Source organism: Somniosus microcephalus, chromosome 6 (genome assembly GCF_052327205.1).
Source record: "Somniosus microcephalus isolate GS21.2 chromosome 6, FLI_Smic_1.0, whole genome shotgun sequence".
NCBI lineage: Eukaryota > Metazoa > Chordata > Chondrichthyes > Squaliformes > Somniosidae > Somniosus > Somniosus microcephalus.
This window is the reverse complement of record NC_140992.1, coordinates 216,862,209-216,884,563: the sequence shown is the minus strand read 5'-3', so window position 1 is coordinate 216,884,563 and position 22,355 is coordinate 216,862,209. Positions and strand designations below refer to the sequence as shown.

The window sequence follows — 22,355 nt, the reverse complement described above, 5'->3', positions numbered from 1 at the left end:
GTGGAGGGGCAGGAGAGAGGAGTCACTAACATTGCCATAAGTAAATTCTAGCCTGAAATGATGTAAAATCCTTGAACTGATCTACATTTATAACAGTGTCGTTGGATCACCATAATGGGATCTTCAAGAATACTACAATGTACATTAAAATTGATGTTGGTATTTCTATATTTACAGCAAATTTGTCATTTTGAGACACTGAATAATAATCAGTTTGGAAGTGATGGGCTTCCTACAAATCATGGAACAAAGCTGCATCCTCCTGAAATGGACAGTTTGAGCTTCCATCCCATGATTCATGGCTACGGCCTCTGCACAAGCAGAGAAAACAACGTAATCTCTGTTCTTACAAAAAAATGACATTTCTCCCACATCCATTTCTAGCACACTATAGAAGGGATTGGACTTAACTAACACGCAATAAAAATACACAGAAGGAATGTTTGACACTAGTCAGAATAAAATAAATGAATAAAAAAAGTAAAATAATAAAAGCTCAGATGATGGCTTTTACAAATTTCTCAAATTTATCTGGCAAAATATTTAAACGTTCACAATTGTTTATGTGAACTTGTTTTCTCAATACTTGTATGTAGGTATGACTCCCCACTTCACCAAAAAAATCTTTCAATAAAAAAAAGTCAAACTATCTGATGTCTTGAGTTAGCAGGAAAACATATGATTTGGACAAAAGTAAATGTTGGCATTCGGTGATGATATTACCAGATCTGAAAAACTACCTTCAAAGTTTTAAAAGATAAAAGCTTTGACTCAAACAGAATAAAAAGAAAATGAAGTCTGGTTATCCATTTAATAAAAGCAAAATATTTTAGCTATTATATCATACATTTGTTGAATACAAATTAAGAATAGTAATGCTATACAGCTACAGCAGCAGTCAGGAAGTTTTGAAATTATACAGGAAGCATTGAATCAAATATCAATAAGAGGAGAAAAAGCATTTTGAAATCAAAACTAAAATACTTTACCGTACTGACCAATGTTTGTGTTAAGATTAAGTGATTAAAGGCTTAGAGAGTAAATGCACCACCTAGCACCAAGTCATACAGACAAGAATGGTATCATGTTCAGCTGGGACAGCAGCTGGAGCACTACAATGGGTCATAATGTCCCTGGGCTAGAGAAAGCAAAATTGTCCAGGCTTACACTCCTGATTGCTATCCAGTGTCCGATGGTGGGAAGTACTTACGTGTGGATGGTGAGTCCACAGGATCAGTCCCAACTGTTAAGTCTACATGTGAATAACTTGTCAACACCCCAATAAAGGTACATACATTAAGAATAGTCTCTTGAGCAAGGTATTGCAATTATAAGAACATAAGAAATAGGAGCAGGAGTAGGGCCTATGGCCCCTCGAACCTGCTCCGCAATTCAATAAAGTCATGGCTGACCTTCTACCTCAACTCCACTTTCCTGCCGTTAAGAGGTCAGCCATTTATGACTGAAATGAGGAGAAATTTCTTCACTCAGAAGGTTGTGAATCTTTGGAATTCTCTAACCTTGAGGGCTGTGGATACTTAGTCATTGAGTATATTCAAGACAGAGATCGATAGATTTTTGGATACTAAGGGAATCAAGGGACATGGACATCAGGCAGGAAAATGGAATTGAGGTCGAAGATTAGCCATGATCTTATTCAATGGCGGAGCAGGCTCAAGGGGCCGTCTGGCCTACTCCTGCTTCTACTTCCTATGTTCTTATGAGACCAAAACTGTACATAGTACTCTAGATGTGCTCTCACCAAAGCCCTATATAATTGCAGTAAGACTTTCTTACTCGTATACTCCAACCCTTATGCAATAAAGTCTAACATACCATTTGAATTCCTAATTGCTTGTTGTACCTGCATGTTACCTTTCTGTGATTCGTGTACAAGGACATTCAAATCCCTCTGCATACCAACATTTACTAGTCTCTCACCTTTTAAAAAAATATTCTGCTTTTCTATTCTTCCTACCAAAGTGGGTAATTTTACATTTCCCCACATTATACTCCATCTGCCACCTTCTTGCCCATTCACTTAGCCTGTCAATTTGCAGCCTTTTTGCATCCTCCTCACAGCTTACTTTCCCACCTAGCTTTGTATCGTCAGCAAACTTGGATACATTATACTTGATCCCCTCATCTAAGTCATCAATATAGATTGTAAATAGCTGAGGCCCAAGCATTGATCTTTGTTACATCCTGCCAACCCGAAAATGACCCGTTTTTTCTGTCCATTAACCAATCTTCAATCCATGCTAATATATCCCATGAGCCCTAATCTTGTGGAACAATCTCTTTTGTGACACCTTATCGAATGCCTTCTGAAAATCCAATTATACTACATCCACTGGTTCCCCCTTATCTACCCGACGAGTTACAACCTCAAAAATCTCTAATAGATTTGTCAAACATGATTTCCCTTTCATAAAACTGTGTTGAATCTGCCTAATCATATTATGATTTTCTAAGTGCCCTGTTACCACATTCCTAATGATAAATTCTAGCATTTTCCCTATTACTGATGTCCGGCTAACTGGCCGATAGATCCCTGTTTTCTCCCCCACCCCCCCTCCTTTCTTGAATAGTGGAATTACATTTGCTACCCTCCAATCCACAGGGGCCATTCTGGAATCGAGGGAATTCTGGAAGATTAAAACCAATGCATCCACTATCTCTGCAGCCACCTCTTTTAAACCCTAGGATGTAGGCCATCAGCTTTTAGTCCCATTAATTTCTCCAGTACTTTTACTTTACTAATATTAATTACTTTATGTTCCTCACTCTCATTAGACCCTTGGTTCCCTATTATTTTCAGTATGAATTTTGTGAAGACAGACACAAAATATTTGTTTAATGTCTCTACCATTTCCTTATTTCCCATTATAATTTCTCCTGTCTCTGCCTCTAAGGGACCTGTGTTTACTTTTGCTACTCTCTTCCTTTTTACATAGTTGTAGAAGCTCTTGCAAACTGTTTTTATATTTCTTGCTAGTTTACTTTCACATTCTATTTTCTCCCTCTTTATCAATTTCTTGGTCATCCTTTGCTGATTTCTAAAACCCTCCCAATCCTCAGGCTTACAACTCTTTTTGGCAACATTGTAAGCCTTTTCTTTTAAGCCAATGCTATCCTTAACTTCTCTAGTTAACCACAGTTGGACTACTTTTCCCATGGAGTTTTTATTCCTCAAGGGAATGTATGTTTGTTGAGAATTATGAATTATTTCTTTAAATGTTCGCCATTGTTGATCTACTGTCATTTCATATCTTTTAATCTAATTTCCCAATCTACATTAGCCAACTCACCTCTCATACCTATATAATTATACCAACATCCATGAAGTCGTAAGGTAAAGAAAGCATCAACTGAATTTTAGAAGACTCTAAGATGTCACGACAGTTTTCATGTATATGTTCAATTGACAGAAACTTGGCATGGCTCTATTGCAGGGGTACTCATTATGTGGTTTGCAAGCCAACAATTAACCTTTGTGAGCCTCTGTTGCGGCCTTCAGTCCTGGCCCATGCTTCTACTCTTTTACCAGCTGTTGATCCTGCTCCCAATCCCGCTGATGCCGTGAAGTCCACTTTCACTACTGCTAGCCGACCCAATCCCAATATGACTGCTACCATTTTGAGGAATGCAGGCTGAAGGTTGGTCAGCTGACCATTCAAATATTTTGCACAATACTGAGGCCATTCTATTGGCCAATTAGCATTTGACATGATGGTTAAGTGACAAATAGAATAAACTTTCCTTTTTGTTGGCCAATCACATGGGCTGACCAGCCAACAGAAATGCCTCTAATATCCTGTGCAAGTATTTGACTGAAACACATGTAGAGAAGAATACAAACAGCTACGAGAAGCAGAGTGTACCATACAGACTGTAAGCACATGGCTAAAGGAATGGGAAAGACTACAGGATGAATACATCATGAAAAGGCATAGAGAACAACAACAACAACAACAACTTGTATTTATATAGCACCTTTAACATAGTAAAACATCCCAAGGAGCTTCACAGGAGTATTATAAGGCAAAACATTTGACAAGGAGCCACATAAGGAGAAATTAGTGCAGGTGACCAAAAGCTTGGTCAAAGAGGTAGGTTTTAAGGAGCGTCTTAAATAAGGAAAGAGAGGTAGAGAGGCGGAGAGATTTAGGCAGGGAATTCCAGAGCTTAGGGCCCAGGCAACAGAAGGCACGGCCATTAATGGTTGAGCGATTATAATCAGGGATGCTCAAGAGGGCAGAATTAGAGGAGCGCAGGTATCTCGGGGGGTTGTGGGGCTGAAGGAGATTACAGAGATAGGGAGGGGTGAGACCATGGAGGGATTTGAAAACAAGGATGAGAATTTTGAAATCGAGGCGTTGCTTAACTGGGAGCCAATGTAGGTCAGCGAGCACAGGGGTGATGAGTGAATGGGACTTGAAAATATATATGACATTTTATAATGTATTTTTGTACATACAATTTTTGTGGGGGGGGTTTTGGGGGAGGCGTGGGAGGTAAGGTCGTGTATGTATTTTCCTCTACTCTCCCTGTTCACTTCTTTATCTAAGGGGATGAGGTTGGAGACTCCAGAAAACCTTATCTCAGCAACAAATGGTTCCACAGGTCTTAATCCAGTCAGACCCCTTATCTTACTGGATCCTAATCAGGAGGTGTCACATCTGGAAAATTCAATGTCAAATAGTTATTGAATGTTCTATTCTCATTTTGTTCTGATTGGAACCAAGAAGTGAAAAGATTGAGAGCTAGGGCCCATTACTCCTGGAGCCCATAGCTGAAGTATAGCTTTGTTGAGGTAGCTATCCAATTTTTTCTCTTAGGTCTTGAATGGAGAAGGTGCATGATAGAAGGGTGATAAGGCTTGCTGTATCTGAAGTACATGCAAATTATACTTAACTATTTTATTGAACAATTTAAATTTTCTGGGCCAGAAAAGTACTTAAATATAATCAGTGTATTGTGTCCATTGCCAAGTAAAAATTATTTGGGATAGATTTCAACTTTGTGCGATCGTGTAAAATGGGTGATCGTGAATCGGCAGCCCGTTTTACATTTCTCACAATTTTTATTTTCATTGAAGTCAACAGGAGTTGGCCATTCAGCCCCTCGGGCCTGTTCCACCATTCAGTTATATCATGTCCGATCTGTACTTCAATTCCATTTACCCACCTTTGCTCCATATACCTTGATACCCTTACCTAACAAAAAATCTATTGACACAAATACAAAAGCAAAATATTGCGGATGCTGGAAATCTGAAATAAAAACAGAAAATGCTGGAAATACTCAGCAGGTCAGGCAGCATCTGTGGAGAGAGAAACAGAGTTAACGTTTCAGGTCGATGACCCTTCGTCAGAACTGGAAAAAGCTGGAGATGGAACAAGTTTTTAAGCAAGTGCAGGGGCAGGGAAAGGGGGGAAGGGAGGAGAGATTAAGAGACATTAAGAGAGATTAAGAGATGGTGCAAGGGACAAGTTAAGAAACAAAAGATGGCTCCAGATGAAGTGTAAATGGCACTGGCAGAATGAAAATCTATTGATCTTAGTCTTGAACATTTCAATTGGTTCAGCATCCATAGACTTTTGGGGGAGAGAGTTACAGCTTTCCACTGCCCTTTGTGTCAAAAAGTGCTTCCTGATTTCATTCCTAAATGGCCTAGCTCTAACTTTAAGATCATGTCCCCTTCGTTTTGTATTTCCCACTGGAGGAAATAGTTTCTCTGGATCTACTCTATTGAATCCATGTATCATTTTAACCACCTCAATTAGATCAGACCCTAAACCTTCTAAACACAAGGGAAATATGAAACCTGTCTTTATAATTAAACCCTTCGAGCTCTGGTAGCATTCTGCTGAATCTGCACTGTACTCCCTCCAAGGCTAATATGGCCTGTATTTTCCAGGGCCTACAGGTACGGATGCGTATGAACACGTAAGGGCCCCGCAAGTTCCGGGTTTTTGCGCGCGAAGCGCTTGCACGAAACTTGCGACCTGTCAAGAATCTTATTGACAGATCCAACGTATCCCCGGAAAAAGGGCATTCGCGGGTGGAGAGCACTGCCCAGCGAATTCCTGTGAAATTCTTACGCCTTGTTAAAGCAGGCGTAAGGCCTGCTTTTGAGTTAAATGAATATAAAAATATATATTTTTCAATTATTTAAACATTAAAACACCTGTAAAATAATTAAGGTTAATTGTAGCCCCTTTAAGACGTTTAAATTTATTTTTCAAAAAATTAAAAATGTAAAACAAAAAATTAATTTTTTGAATTTTAATTAATTTTAATGTTGTAATTTTTAAAAACATTTATTTGGTATGTAAATGTGTTTTTTTAAGTGATCCCCATTCATGCTTATGGGGATTCCGTACGGGACCACCCTTCTTTCATTGGTTGGGCTGGCCCACATGATCCCAGGGCACTTGCGAACCGCCTGCGTCCTTGGGCCTCTATGCATGTCTACACATAGAGGCCCAGGAGCGCGAATCTCCATGGATCCAGGTCCATCAAGCAGGCGCAGATTTTATTTGCGAATCGGAGGCATTTCCCCGCGGGAAGCCTCTGAACGCAAATTCAGGCCCTATATCTTTCCTGAGGTTTGGTTTCCAAAACTGAACACAGTACTCCAGATGAGGTCTGGCCACGGCTCTGTACAACTGAAGTATAACTTCCTCACTTTTGTATTCTAACCCCCTTAAGGTGAAGGCCGACATTTCATTAGCCTTTTTGATTACTTTTTGTACCTGTGCACTAGCATTTAGCGATTTGTGTAAATGGACACCTAATTCCCTTTGCAGCAACATTAGGAAAGCTTTCCCTATTGCAGACATCAATGGAGCATGTGGCAGCTTCATTGGAATATACAGCAGACCCCAACCTAAGAAGTAGCCAGGGACCTTCATGGAGGCACAGATTGCAGCCCTGGTCGCAATAATGATAGATTAGACAGAATCCTGCATGCCTGCTTCCAGACCCTGGTAGCTGGGAAGCATGCTACGGTCTCTCAAGGCTTTCACCAACTGATAGTTGACATTAGACCAGGTGATCAGTGGGGACACACATCCAGGACGGTTGAAGTCCACCTGCCTGGTACTGCTGTCTCTCAGGACAGCAGCACATGCCAGAAATCCTGCATCCCCCCTCACACTAAACTAGGGCATGCTAGAGATGACATGAGCCTGCCTGGACATGAGCCTGCCTGAACACAAACTGAGTAGATTTGACAACACTGATTGGATGTATTATGGGAGATTTTGTCATATGACCTCCCGCCACCAACCGCTCTGGCCCCATGCTCCTGCCATTGGTCGTACAACACATACATTCTTATTGCGCACCACCTTCCCATGCCAATTGGAAAGCAAACAGACTCTTCATTACCCAATTGAATGAATCTTGACTGTCAGTCAAATAGCTTTTTTTTTCACCCTCCAATATTTTTATAACTAATAAACAAACATGTTTAAAAAAAAATTGAAAAACAAAACATTTTTTAACACCCCTATGATTTTTCTCCCAGGTTGCTCACAGCAGCAAGAGATTAATCTTTAAAATTTCTGGAAACTTCAGGGGGATATTTTAACCCCCAAGGACAGGTGGGTGAGGGCGGGTTGGTGGGTAGGTTTTTAAAATCTCAAACCTGACCCAACCCGCCCATTTCTAGTTTTTACAGAGGCAGGTTGGGGGCCAGCAAGCAACCCACTCTCGGGAGGTGGCTCAGTCACTAAAATCTTTTAAGCAGGCTCCATTTTAACAACATTTTCATTTTCAACTCATGTTAGACATCCCGGGCCTCAGGAATCCCAGCATGTAAACGGAGGCGAGAAGGGCCGGATCCATGAGGTAAGTACCTTTATTGCACTGTTTGTGGGCCAGGAGGAGCAGGAGTGTCTCCACCAGGCCAAACAAGCTTATCTGCACACAATCGGACCCCCTCGATCGGCTGACCCCCCCAACCCGTGATGTCCAAATTATCCCCTGCTCCTCGCGATGTCCAACTTCCCCGCCAATGTCCGACCTCCGCCTCCTCACAATGTCCGACCCCCACAACCTGTGATGTCCAAATTATCCCCTGCTCCTCGTGGTGTCCAACTCCCCCCGCCAATGTCCGACCTCCGCCCCCCACAATGTCCGACCCCCACAACCTGTGATGTCCAAATTATCCCCTGCTCCTCGCGATGTCCAACTCCCCCCACCAATGTCCGACCTCCGCCTCCCCACAATGTCCAAACCCCCCAACCCGTGATGTCCAAATTATCCCCTGCTCCTCGTGGTGTCCAACTCCCCCCGCCAATGTCCGACCTCCGCCCCCCACAATGTCCGACCCCCTCCCCAGTCCCCACGATGGCCAACCCTGCCCCAATGTCCCACCCCCCAGTGTTAGGCTTACCTGATATCTGCTTCCCACCCGACAGGCAGTCAACCCTGTCAATCTCACTGGCTATTGGATGGGAAACATGTTGAAAACATTTAAAATACTTCGTGCAGTTAATTTCAGCAGGACGTCCAGGAAACCCATACTTGCGGGTTTCCTGTCCGAAAACCCTCCCCCATGCTCTCTTCCCAGCCCCAGCTCCAGCTAAAGATCAGGATCCAGGACAATCCGGGAGAATTGACAACCCTATCCATGAGAGGAAGGTCAGCTCATTCCCATGATCCTTTTGTAGCACAGGAACAGCCAACCTTTCATGCCACTAGACCTCAGTTTATGCTTAGAAGTGTTCATACAGAAACAAGATAGGCACATTTAAACACCATGGGGACGCATGGTGTCAGGAAAGAGTAGGTTGATTTATGTTCATTTTTGGAGTTTATTTTATTAAAGGAAAAAGTGAATTTTTTCTCTTCGCTGTTATTCATGGAGACTTGTGTCATACAGGAAAGGGTATATTTATTTTGTGCTGACTTATTATTGGCATGGGCATGTACAGGCCATGGGCTGGATTTTCTCAATGGGAAGCTATTGGAGGCGGGACGGCTGCTTGCCGGCTTTCAATCTCACCTCCACCAGCTTCTGGCCAACCAGCGGGATTTTCCCCTGATTGATCTTGTTAAGCCCGCCCAGCGGGCTCAGCAGGCCAATTAGGGGGAAGTCAGTGACAGAGCACGTCAACGTCTGCCGTGCAATCTGTCAAGAACTTTTGAAAGAAATGTCATCGTTTGACAGCTCTGTGAAACAGTCAAACACTGACATTCTGTGTAGTTTGAAGAGTCCTTGTGTTCAGGACTCATCAAACCTTTCAACTTTGCAGAAATCACTTGGCTGTTGGTTCGGAGGATCCAACAGCCAGTCTGTGATATCTACAATGGAGATTTCGGGACTCTAGCTCCACAGCGGCTGAAGGCTGTAGACAGAAACAAAGGTAAGTGAACATTTTATAACACTTTACACTCACCTTACATACTTACCACTCCACACTTGCACCCATCACTCACATCTACATCGCACTTTCAGACCTCCTACTCGTCTCTTACACCCTGGCAGGGTTACCCGAGGTCGGGAAGCCTGCAATTCGGAAGGAAAAATGGGGATAATCTTATTTTCTGCCTGTTAACTACCTGTTAACAGGCAGTTAATAGGATTTAATCCCTTTCCCGCCTCGAGGAGACGGGACCCGGAGCAGGGTGGCTTCCCGTTTCCTGGCAAAAGGGCACGGAGGCGGGTTGGGGGCAGGTTTGCCACCCGCCCCCAAATTCTGCAACTTTACCGGCAGTCCCGCCTCCATACCCGTCTCCTCGGGGCTGGCAAAATCCAGCCCAAAGAGTCCGAATGCGTTATCTTCTAAACTGGGTACTGGATTGAAGGATTAGTCATTTATTGGAAGGTGGAGGAGAAGGGGTTAAAGCAGTGGTGACCATGGTGACACAGAAGAGAACACTTCAGTGATCAGTTGTGATGTGATGCTCGTTGCAGCAGTCATCAAAGAGCCTTCTGGGTGACAGTCATCCTGATCATCAACTCCATATACTTCTCTAAAGCAGCTACAACAACCTCCCTTGGAATGTCCAAATCCAGGCCTTTTGAATAGCAAAGTTGTGCAGGGCACAGCAGGCTATAACAATGTGGTACACATGAGCTAGAGCATACTGCAGAGCCCCTATTGACCTGTCAAGTTAGCAAAATTACCCCTTTAAGGCCTCAATGGTCTTCTCGATGACCACTTTGAGACAACCATGTGCCTTACTGTAGCACTTCCCTGCTGCTGTTCAGGCAACCTTTAGTGGGGTCATTAATCATGGGAGGAAGGTGTAGGCCTTCTTTTTCACAAGTCATTCTTAAGCATGATTTTCTTCCTTGAAGATCTCAGGGGGGGCTGAACATTGGAGGATGAATGCATCATGACAACTTTCATCAAGTCTCATGTTGATGTGCTGAATCCTTTTGTATATTATCACATACAATATGTACATTTAGGGAGTGAAAGCTCTTTTTGTTGAGAAAGGTGAGACGGTTGACTGTAGGAGCTCATAAAGCAACGTGGATTTCATCTGTTCCACCTTGGACCTTGGGAAAGCCAGCTACCCTACAAAACTGGATTACCCTATCTCGCTGCTGCTTTCTTGTGATGCCATAGTCGATGAATTCCCTAGCAAAGTGTATCAGTCACCTGACAAATACATACCTGTACTGCAGCCTGACTTATATTACAGAAATCCCCTTGGCTACTTGAAAAAACTGGGTGCCATGAAAGTTAAGTCCAGTTGTTACCTTCATAGCCATAAACATAGCAGTGAGGCCAGATGAACGTGGCTGCAGGTCTTCATTTGCAATAGGTGGCAGTGCTCCCCTATTGCCTCCTTGGTGAAGCGCACTTCTAATACACATATCCTCACAGGACTGATGTTGCCTGAATATTCTATGAGGAGAGAGGGTGGTAATACCCAGCAGGGTGTATCCTCTTTAAATATTGCCTCAATTACCATTCTTCCATCCTCGCCTGTTCCTCCTCCATGATAATGGCATAAGATGTCAAAGATGTGCAGGTTAGGTTGATTGGCTATGATAAATTGACCCTTAATGTTGGGGGGATTAAATACGTGGGGTTACGGGGATAGGGTGGGATATGTGTTGGTGTAGGGGTTACGGGGATCGGGTGGGATATGTGTCGGTGCAGGCTCGATGGGCTGAAATGGCCTCTATCTGCACTGTGGGGTTTCTGTGATTTCTGTGAAGAAGCTATGCCTTTAGGGAATGCTGTACCTGCTCCGGAGAAGCCCTCATTCTGTGCGTGTGTGTGAGAGTGATGGGGGGGGGGGGGGGTGGCGGTGGGAATCAAAATTTCCTGGTGATCTCATGCTCCCACAGGCAGTCAGACGCAAGTCCTAGAATATGTAGGCTGCATGCAAGAAAAAAAATTGCTGCAAAATGTCATTCCCAGCTGCAGTAATTGCTACTCAAACTTTCAGCTACCTTCAGGCTCAAAAACCTTCCACTTCCACCAGTCACGGCTGATCCTGGCGACAGCTGCGCCTTATATTTCACATACTAACTTACCCCTAATGCATTGCATGCATAATTCAAGGAAATTCCGGGCTGCAGCACCATTGGCCCTCATAGCAAATATTACAATTAGCGGCTAGGGACTTGTCGGTAGATCATAACGATTGGAAACTCGGAGATCGATTTTCGCGTGGAAACGCCACAATTTGCTGCCCAGGAAGAGTATGCGCCCCAATCATACACAAAAAGAAATGCAGAAAACAGCGTGGAATTTCGGGGCCTCCATTAGGTAAGCTGCCATGTGCTTTTTTAATTGAAGAGTCAATTACAATACAGAAAACTTTTCTGAAAGAAATACTCTCGCAGCTGTGTGCTGAGAAAATTCTTCACAGTGCTTTAAACTGAACAATGTTAGTTAACCAAAAGAAACTGTTGGAGCAACACACAGGCGTAACACCATTTCCTAGTGTGTATTGTTTACCTAATACTATTTTAGATTTAAACTGAAAAGCCAACACAAAATGTAAAAAAAATGCAAGTGTATAGGTTCAACAAAAAAGGTTAGCTTGACCTCAAAATTCCAGCAATGTCAGAATCATTAAATCCTAAGCCATGCAAACAGTCTGACTTCCAGGCACACAAACATAAGAGGATTAAGGTAAGTATCCCACCTAAATGCCTGCAAAAACAAAGCTTAATTTCAAGACCTGAAGAAAATCACAGTATATGAAACACTAACTTGGAAATCTCAAAGAATGGTTCAGTCTCTCTTAGCCAAATTGAAGTATCAAATGAAAAATAGTTAAAGGTGTTTAAACCAGAGTTATTTGGTGGATTACTAATTGCCCTGTAACTAGTTACTGTCTCAGGTTGGAATTTCAAATACCCCTGGCTTCTAATTCTCATAGACAATTGAATCCACTACAGTGGGTAGAATTAAGTACCTAAGGAATAATTTTTTCCTCAATTAAAAACACGATCCACTGGTTAGGATAGATATAAAAGGAGTAATGAAACTTCCAAATCCTTTTATTCCTTCAAAAGAAAGTTATGGTTCTGGAAGCCAGACTCTTGGTAGGATTCCTCTTAATTCTAAGCAGATACCATTAGCTATGTTATTAATACTATGTCGAAACATAGTAGAAAAATGAAATGTATGGATAGCTAAACAATTGAGGGAAAGTCAGGTTTCCGAGGAGCTTAACTATAGTGTAAATCCCTTTCTGAACTAAGATTTCCAAAAACCTTATTATGAATGACCTATCAGCTAAACAAAAGAGCTAACTAGGGAATACTAAATTCCCTGGCAGAGTACTTCTCAACTTACAACCACTTAATGCAACACTGGCTATAATAATATAAAGAATTATGGCAAAAGACATCAAAAGTTAAACAGCTACAAGAGCTGAAAGAGAAGAGTTTGGCTGAAATTACATCAATTTTACACGTAGCATGGTGCACACTAGTCACCTCGATTCTGTAATTGGAATACAGGATGAGGTACCAAGTGCAAATGATTAGAAACAGCCCAAATGGTGAATGGGGAGTTAAAAAAGACACACAAGGGTTGAAAAACTAAGAGAAGTAAATATCTTCTGACTATTTTAACAAAATGTTATTGAAGTCACAGGAATAAATGGCTTTTAAACAGGCAATTTGTGAGAATGCAATTTGGTTAGGCTGCAACAGAAAAGTAGCAACCAATCGCAGTGGACCTGCAATATCCTCTTTTAATGTCTTTTAAAACAGCTAACGAGCCATTTAACCACCATAAATTTTTGAGAAGTTTGATAATCCTGTTGTATAAATGTTCTGGGGCATTGGTGAACTTCATGGCCACTGACAGTTCAGGGATGACTGGCTGTCCCTGCTGGAACAGGTGACCTATCTCAGTCACTGCCTCCCCGGTGAGCCTGAACCTCGTCATGCACTGCTGTTATGGCAGTCTGGAGTAGAACCTGTTGTGGGTCGTACTATGCCCTCTGTGTGCCTGGGCTGTCCTCTTTTCTTCCTCCTGTTCTACCATGATATACCTGCACATGGCCACTGCACCCATGTTTTGAGACAGAAAACTCCTCTGTGGTATTCACTTCTCTCACGGCTGAAGTGATACATTCATGAAACGGAAAACTGTAAAGTAAGATCTCACTTTTCCGTGAGACTCCAGCTGTGAAATGCTGCATGAGTTCCTCATTAATGATCTTGAACAAAATCTCATGACCTGCTTGATGGAGAATGCAGCAGCTTTTGCTACTGGTGTGGAACATCTATACACAATGAAAGGGCTTGCATATAGCATACCACACATTAAATGTGTAGGGTAGCAGAATAAATCTCTCTGGGAGAAAAAGCAAAATGTCACCCTTTCTAATTGGCTCAAATAAGGAAGTTACCTATATTAATTCACTGGAAGATAGATTAGCAAAGATCCCACAGTAAAGCAAACATTTGAATGCCTGCAATTTCAACCAATCACATGGCTGATTTTATTTTTCAAAATGATTTCAACCATTATTTTTAGTTCTGAATTTATAGCCACATAACATAACAAACTGTAAAAGTTAATTAATTCCTCTAAAATCATTAAACTTACCCATATAGTTGTCTGTATGTTGCTGCTCATTCAAAGACTACTGTTTCTTTCAGAGATCTACCGGGATCCGCTCTTTCTCTTTGCCTGCAGCTTCAGTTGTATTTTGTTACCCATTTTTTTGTCTTACAGTCAGTCCTTACCTCCCATACATAGCCTGGGACCCTATTCTCTGCGAATGTGCAACCTTTTGACCTTGCATTAAAAAAAAATATCTCTGGCATTTTTGTCTGTACTCCATTGTACTCTTTTGATCTAACATGTTCACTTTTCTTCTGTATGTTTGTTGTTAACTCCTGCTTTTCAAATTTGCCTTGATCATGCATGTGATCAAGATCAACCTTCCATACCTCTACACATGCGCACTCCTCTCATTAGGGAAAAAATCCAGCCAGTATCCAGATAGTAACATATATCAACACACAGAGGCACACAGTAAGCTTTCAAATGCTGAGGTGGGATACGCTACATAAAAGCAGTTCATAAAATAGAACTAAAGAGGTAAAGTGGCAAATTTAAAAACAGATGCAATAACATAAACAGGCAGCACTAATGAGAACAGAACACAACATGCAGACGAGAAAGAGGCACATTTTATTTTATTTTTTTCTACATCGCCAATGCCATGGGAGATCAGCCAGTGTATATACTAGAATTTATGGATTGGAAGTCAGAAATTCCTTACTTAAATTTCTTGTGAGTATACACAAAGCCATTTTTCTAACTTTTCACTAGCCCCTTTCTTCCACTTTTTGAGGGGTAGGACTGTTGAACATTGATAAACATGGATGGTTAAAACCGAGACATGGTAACCGAACAGGAAAACCTGGATAAACGGGAAACCCAGCAAAGAGGAGGAGGTGAACGTTAATATGAAGTGTAAACAAGATGGAAGCTCAGTGTCGGGTAAGAAGGGACCAAAGGAGATGGAGTTGCATGTCGAGCTCACAAAGGGCAAGGCTCAGAGGAACCACAGCACTGGCAAGGTGAGAAAGTTTAACATTTATTCTACTCCTTAACTAAAGGACTGACATTGTTGGGGAATGGAGCATTTGGTGCTAGCACTCAGCAACCATCCATGAAATTAATTCAAATGTATTTCTAGATGATGGGCAGTGACTTAGATGACTGGTTTATTCTAGTTCAGTCCCAAAGCAAAACTGTACCTCCAGCTGCCTGATATGAGAATTTTGTATTAAATGTCATTTGCATGTTATTTATTTATACAAAAAAATAAGTAGATAGCCTGGAAGAAACTCACTGAACAACCAGTAACTAAGTTGACTGAACCCATAGATTACAAATATGGTAAACCATTGTTGATGCAAGCTTTGAAAATTATAGAATTTTGGTATTGATCAACTAATTGAAAAATCACTATTGCAACTTGTCATTTTATCACTGTAAGAGAAAATTACGTATAAAACATCAACACATTTTTAAAAACAGGTAAGTTGTGGTTGATGCCTGAATCTCCTGTCTGCTTTTAGAAGCCAATAGTGAAGGTATGTAATAATTTACAAATAAGATTGTCTACAGTTTAAATTACAAGGTGAAACAATTGCAATTAAACTTGTGTACAAGCAATGCAAAGGAGTTGACATTAACACAGGGATAAACATTCAGAAAAATAAAATTGAAAGATATAATTAACCACAAGTGTCAAAAATGGAGAAATATAAAGTGTCCCATATAAATCCTGAAAACTACATGGCACAAATCAAATAATGTGGTGCTTAGTTATTTGTATTCACATTCCAAACAACACTATTTGGTTGTGTTGGGTCTCTGCCATTTCCAGGGGGTTCCTGGCTGCCTTGTAATAGGCAGAATCTCAATCCATCCCATACTGGGCAGATGTTTGCAAAGGGATTGAGCAAGAGATGGGGGAGTTCCTGTTCCTCAGGCTCTTGTGGGACACGATGTTTGTATGACAGCTCGTACACTGAATGAGTAGAGCCTTATTGACATACATGGCCATCACCAATGGGGCACAGGTGTGGCAAGTGGCTTGCATCCTGAAGAATTTCATTTTTTTCCCCAAAAATCTAAGTGCAGATTGGTCACCTTGTCCAGGTGGAAAGTAGGACCATTGACAGGGTTGGGAGGGGGTTGTGGACGGGGGAGGCGGTTGAGTGGGGTGGGGGAGACCTGGGCAGCACCACCATCCAGCCCCCCACAGGCATGCAAATGCCAGAGCTTCTCGAAGTTTATGGGCAGGCCGGTGCCAGAGTACCCGCCTGACCCATATAGATGAGGTACTCTCCCACTGACCCCACAAACTCCAGGCTGGGGTGGGGAGAGGGGGGTCAATCCTGGAGAACACCATCAGGCACAATTCCGGTGTAACTGTCAAGATTGCGACCCAAGGAATTTTAGGGCCAGTGCAAACATGGTCAGCAAAATTTCCAGATACATCCTGCTATTGCTTTTTTTAAGGTTGGCTATACCTTCCTATGCAAAATTATGTGCATTTGTGCTGTCTAGATCTAGTATTGATGTAATTATTGCAAAAATTAATCAGTAAATCTTGAAGTAGTTACCTTCACAGACAGAGTTGCAGTAACTTCACTTAGAAGAGAGCTCGTTTCACTCCTCAGAGATTGTATGTCACAGCTCAGGTCCTGCCATGTATCACACATTTTCAGTTCCGTTTTGCAGTTTTCCTGCAGAAAATCAAAGAAATGCACTAAGCTCAATGCCCTTTTATTCAAACAGATTTGGACACCTTTTTATTTAAAAAAAAGAACAAAGTCCTTTTTATCTCTTGCTAATTCTCTCCCTTCTCCTCCTCTCCTGAAAGTACTGACTTCCTGCTGGGATACAGTTCCACAGGTGGCATTCATCCTTATTGCAAATGCTGCCATTTATTCATGTGAGCGCTTCGACAGTGCGTGTTGGCAGGCTATTTTACCACAGGGGCTTTCACACCCAAGTCTAATCCTGTTTTCAACTGACACATGCACTTACAGCAAGGTTTGCTAAGATAGTGATCAGATAAGGTTCGCTAAATCCCTCCTTTGTTACCATTTAAAAAAACTATCTGTAAAAGAAGTTGATTCAAACCTGTGCAATATACACACATGGTCAGAATGCCTCCATACAGATGACAAAACAACTTATTTTAACATTTATTTAGCAGTTATTCTAAATTAAATAAAGGATCTACATAGCAAACTTGCTATAGTACATTCCAAGATTTTCTGCACCTGAATAACATGACTTAATTAAAAAAGTCACTTTTATAATAATATATAGCGTAACACAAGTCCCCATGCAAAGGAATTAACATCACTTTTTGCTGCAATACACACAATTGTTTCTGATATCACCTTCCATTATTTGCATATTACCAGCGATAATTCTGGATTGTTGATTAAAAATCAAATCAAAAGTTCTTCAAAATTAACTTTAATATTAAAAAGTCTATAAATAAATTTAAAAGGCTATTACATTGTTTTTTGGAAAATAAGTATATTAAAGGGTTTGGGAAGTGAGCAGGAGAATGGTATTGGACTAGGTGGCTCATGTAGAGAGAAAAACATTGGCGCAGAAGATTAAAATGGCCTGTTTCTGTTCTGTAATATCCTCCTTCGATGAGCTTTTTAACTAATATCCCGAATAATGAATGTTGTGTTCATCATTGTGAGGAAGTGCTGGGGAATAACATTTATTCCTTTTTTGTAATGAGTGTCAGGACCAACATTCCCTGGTGAGGTATGTCACAGGTTTGAAGCAGAATAAAGCTATCTCCACGCTGCCCCATAAATGTTCCTTAATCACAACCTCAAAAGAGCACCCATTAATGTACGAGTATGACATTTCCATTTTCTACACTACCTATTCTGCTTTAAACTATCAATTCATTTTGATACATGGGTGGGTTTTACTGTGGAATCATGCCTACTAATAACTCGATTCAGACTGTCCAAATGCATTTCACTAGTGACCAGTTTCGATTGCCTTTTTCTGACACAATTTACATTTGAAAAGGTCGGGTATAGGCCAATTTTCCTCATTCTAATGCCCCATAGATGACTTCATTCTATATGCACCAATTTTTGGGACTTCGGGATGAAGAAAAAGGAGTGGAGACCCAGAACGCTGGGTCTGCGCCCCGTTTGCACTTGATGCACATTTCCACAGTGCTGGGAACCAGGAGTTTCATCATAATATGCAAATCGTGCAGGAGTGCCATTCTGACGCCTCCCGCAACTTTTTCAGCCTTTAACAGTAGTAATACAGCAATTGTAAAAAAGAACATGCATTTTAACTGTGTCCAAGGTTGCTAGGCATTGAGCAGCAAAGATAACTGAACTAAAGGGACAAGAAGAGTATTATTTTCAGCTATGAGGCCATTTCTCACCTTTTTTATAAAATGTTTGTTGTTTTTTTCTCTTTCCAGGCACTTAGGCCCTGAGCCATGGTACCAATTGTTTAATTTGTTTGGCCACAGCAGAATTATTGCCATCACTGGTTTCCCAATGGGTTTCCCCTACCTGTAGCGCTCGAAGAAGGTGACCCTCAAAGAGGTACCAGGCAGGTCGTATTGCACGAGAGGTGCTCCGTGACCACCCGTCAGTACCTGCACACCCAGGTCTGCATACAATACATTTCTTTGGCATATATTTAGTGCAGGCAGAGGCTCCAACTCTCAAAGCAAGTTGTAACACCAAGCTTGATGGCACAGGTACATGTGAAAGCCTGACTATCCATTATGCTGGGTGATTCTTCAGATGCATTCCAATCACAGTATGTCATGCTTTACATGGTAAAGTATGAAAGACATGCCAGGGTGATCAAAGCCTAATTGGCTGCACCCACCAAGATACCATCCACCACGCTTATAAGAAATGTTGCAGCTAGTTGGCAATGGCTGCGGAGAAGTGTCTTCATAGGGTCTGGGTCAGCAGAGTAAAGGGAAGAGCTGTGCCATCTTCTAGGTCATCTGTTGCTAGGATGCACCATTGAGCTGGCACTGCAAGTGACAGAACTGGTTAGCTGTGGTCTCAAGCCTGCAATAGAGCTTCTTTTCCATCTCTCCCTTTTTAGTCCTGTGCCCCTTCAGAATTGGCTGCTAAAATGACCCATAAAATTTGAATACTATTAAAACATTATCACTCAGGCAGAATTAGCACCAGTTTTTAATCTTTTAGATATGATGCACCAGAAGATAAAAATAGTCCCTACAACACTTTGAGAACTGATCCAAATCGCTTTCTGTCAGGCTTACATAGAAACATAGAAACATAGAAAATAGGAGCAGGAGTAGGCCATTCGGCCCTTCGAGCCTGCTCCGCCATTCAATGAGATCATGGCTGATCATCCAAATTCAGTACCCTGTCCCTGCTTTCTCCCCATATCCCTTGATCCCTTTAGCCTCAAGAAATATATCCAACTCTTTCTTGAATATATTTAATGAACTGGCCTCCACTGCCCTCTGTGGCAGAGAATTCCACAGGTTCACCACTCTCTGGGTGAAGAAATTCCTCCTCATTTCAGTTCTAAATGGCTTACCCCTTATCCTTAGACTATGACCCCTGGTTCTGGACTCCCCGGTCATCAGAAACATCCTTCCTGCATCTAGTCTGTCCAGGCCTGACAGAATTTTATAGGTTTTGATGAGATCCCCTCTCAATCTTCTAAACTCCAGTGAGTATAAGCCCAATCGACACAATCTCTCCTCATACGTCATTCCTGCCATCCCAGGTATCAGCCTGGTGAATCTTCACTGCACTCCTTCCATGGCAAGAATGTCCTTCCTCAGGTAAGGCGACCAAAACTGCACACAATATTCAAGGTGTGGTCTCACCAAGGCTTCTGTTGGGTGCTTATCTAGTTTGTGTCAAAACCTGAAATCTTACAATAGTTTATGGCTATTTTAATAAACATGTTTGAAACTGAAAGTCTTTAGAACACTTTGGATGTTAGAAGAATTTTTTTTTTCAGTTATCCCATAATTTCAGTCACATTTATTAACCATTATATTTATACTGTCTTAAGCAGATCTCCTGTGGTACTGCTCACAGCCAGTCGGAGGATACACTGTTTCGTAATAATTGAGGTGTTATGCCATGCAACGCACAATGTAATATGAGAACAACTGATTTAGTTATTCTGGAGTTTTTAGTGGTGACTTGGGGATTCAATTCTGCCACTGTTTATTATTCTGTGTAAACTGTAAATTCATGGCCTTGATTATTACTAGGGTTAGAGGTAGATATGGGCAATCAAGGAGTTTAACAGCATTGGAATGCAATCTTGGGCAAAGGCAGTGCTGGGGCATGATTCTGGGATTTGGCAGCTTTGAGATGGAAGTGCTGACATTTGGCAGCATGGGGATGAGGGTTGTCCTCTGGCTTAGCAGCACTATGGAGGAGGAACCTTGGGTTTGGCAGAACTGGAGGAGGGGCTGGAATGTGGGGATTGGCTCAGTGGTGGAATCCTGGGGTTTATCAGCAGTTAGAGAGGGGCAAGGGGGAAGGAGGATTCTCTGGCTTTGGCACCACGAGTTTGCAAGTTTCCAATAGATCTTTGCAAACATTGAATTAATTGTTTTATAATTGGTTTCTGCAAAAAAATACTGTTTTCATCAGATAGATTTATCTCTAATGATAAATTCTTACATTTATAACAGTGATTGCACAGTGGCATAGTGGTTAGCACTGTTGCCTCACAGCGCCAGAGACCCGGGTTCAAATCCAGCCTCGGGCGACTGTCTGTGTGGAGTTTGCACATTCTCCCCGTGTTTGCGTGGGTTTTCTCCGGGTGCTCCGGTTTCCTCCCACAGTCCAAAGATGTGCGGGTTAGGTTGATTGGCTATGATAAATTGACCCTTAGTGTTAGGGGGATTAAATACGTGGGGTTACAGGGATAGGGTGGGATATGTGTTGGTGTAGGGGTTACGGGGATCGGGTGGGATATGTGTCGGTGCAGGCTCGATGGGCCGAAATGGCCTCTATCTGCACTGTGGGGTTTCTGTGATTCTGTGAAAAGTATTTCATTGGCAGTAAATTGTTTTGGGACATCCGGAGGTCATGAAAGGCGCTGTAACACACACACACACACGTTCTTTCTTTATTCTTTACATGCTTACTTTAATAAAATTATTTTTGTTTTCAAGTAGCAAAATTTAGTTAGCAATTTTTGCATATCTTGCAAAGTTGTTGGGAGATGGGTCAGTCTTGCAGCCAACAGCCAGTCTTCTGGTCAATTGTAAGCACTTCCAAAAGTTACCTTGGAAAACAGTGGTCCAGAATTTGCACTGGTGGGGAGTCGTTCCTGCTGATGAACGAATGATCAGCTGTACGAGCTTAAGAGAGGGTGTTAGCTGGAGCGTTGAGCGAATAAATGTCAGCGTGGGCGTCAAGTCAGCATTACACGCTGATTGACGTCACGATCTGCCTACTCTGCATTCTTCCGGTGCATGCTCCCTGCAGCCGTGCTAATGCCCTACCTAAGATGGCATCTGGCACGGCCCACACCATAAGTGTGCGCGAGTGCTGCGGACACCAATTTGGAACCAAAACGACACCCATAGTGCCCAAACAACGGGTGCTACAGAGCCAAATTTTGTGGCCATTGTCTTTTTTTCTCTTCTGTCCCTGTCTCATGGTTTGATTTGTTTTTGATAGTAAATAATGAAATTAATACCTTTTAGTGTTTAGTGGAAAATCGACTCAAATTTACCATCCATTTTCCTTTCATTCATATTAAGAAATACACAAACTGAAATATTATTATAAAGACACAACTTCACTTTTTCACTGAGAAAACCCACTGTACCACCCAGTCTCCTGTAACTAAAGCCTAAAAGTTACTGTTGGTAATAATAGTGGACAAATACTTCACACATTCATATGATATTTCCTTGTCTGGTACTTTTAACACAGGCATTGACTGGATTTATTTTAAATGGTAAATGCCGTTGCTGAAATAGTGAGAGAGAAATGTCATATAAATGGGTCATATAAACATCTGCTAATATTGCCAATAGTAATTTCTAAGTGGTTGCTTTTAATCTGATGCTGCAGCCAAAGTGCGATCTTAATCACATTTTTTTGTTTTTATATCATTCATACAGCGCAAACCCAATTCACTCAGAAATGCAGTATGTTTTATTTTAGCCCAAAACTGGCTTTGGAGTTAATTATTTCCCTACCAAAGAGATCTTAGAGTTGGCTATAATCTCTGTTTGAATTATAGAGTCATACAGCGCAGAAGGAGGCCATTCATTCCGTCGTGTCTGTGCAGGCTCTTTGAAGAGCTATCCAATTGGTCCCACTCTTCTGTTCTTATAGAATCATA

The 22,355-nt window shown here is 41.7% G+C and overlaps 1 protein-coding gene across 11 annotated transcripts in view; it reads right to left on the bottom strand.

The window, feature by feature from the left end:
* The window catches only part of LOC147116456 (retrovirus-related Pol polyprotein from transposon 17.6), a 614,807-nt gene that overhangs the window by 335,903 nt on the left and 256,549 nt on the right, over positions 1–22,355 (bottom strand). For all 11 annotated transcript variants that reach the window (XM_085991401.1, XM_085991398.1, XM_085991400.1 and 8 more), the window contains one exon: positions 16,592–16,714. In XM_085991401.1, the coding sequence (XP_085847527.1) occupies positions 16,592–16,714 (123 nt within the window). The remainder of the gene's footprint in view (positions 1–16,591; positions 16,715–22,355) is intronic.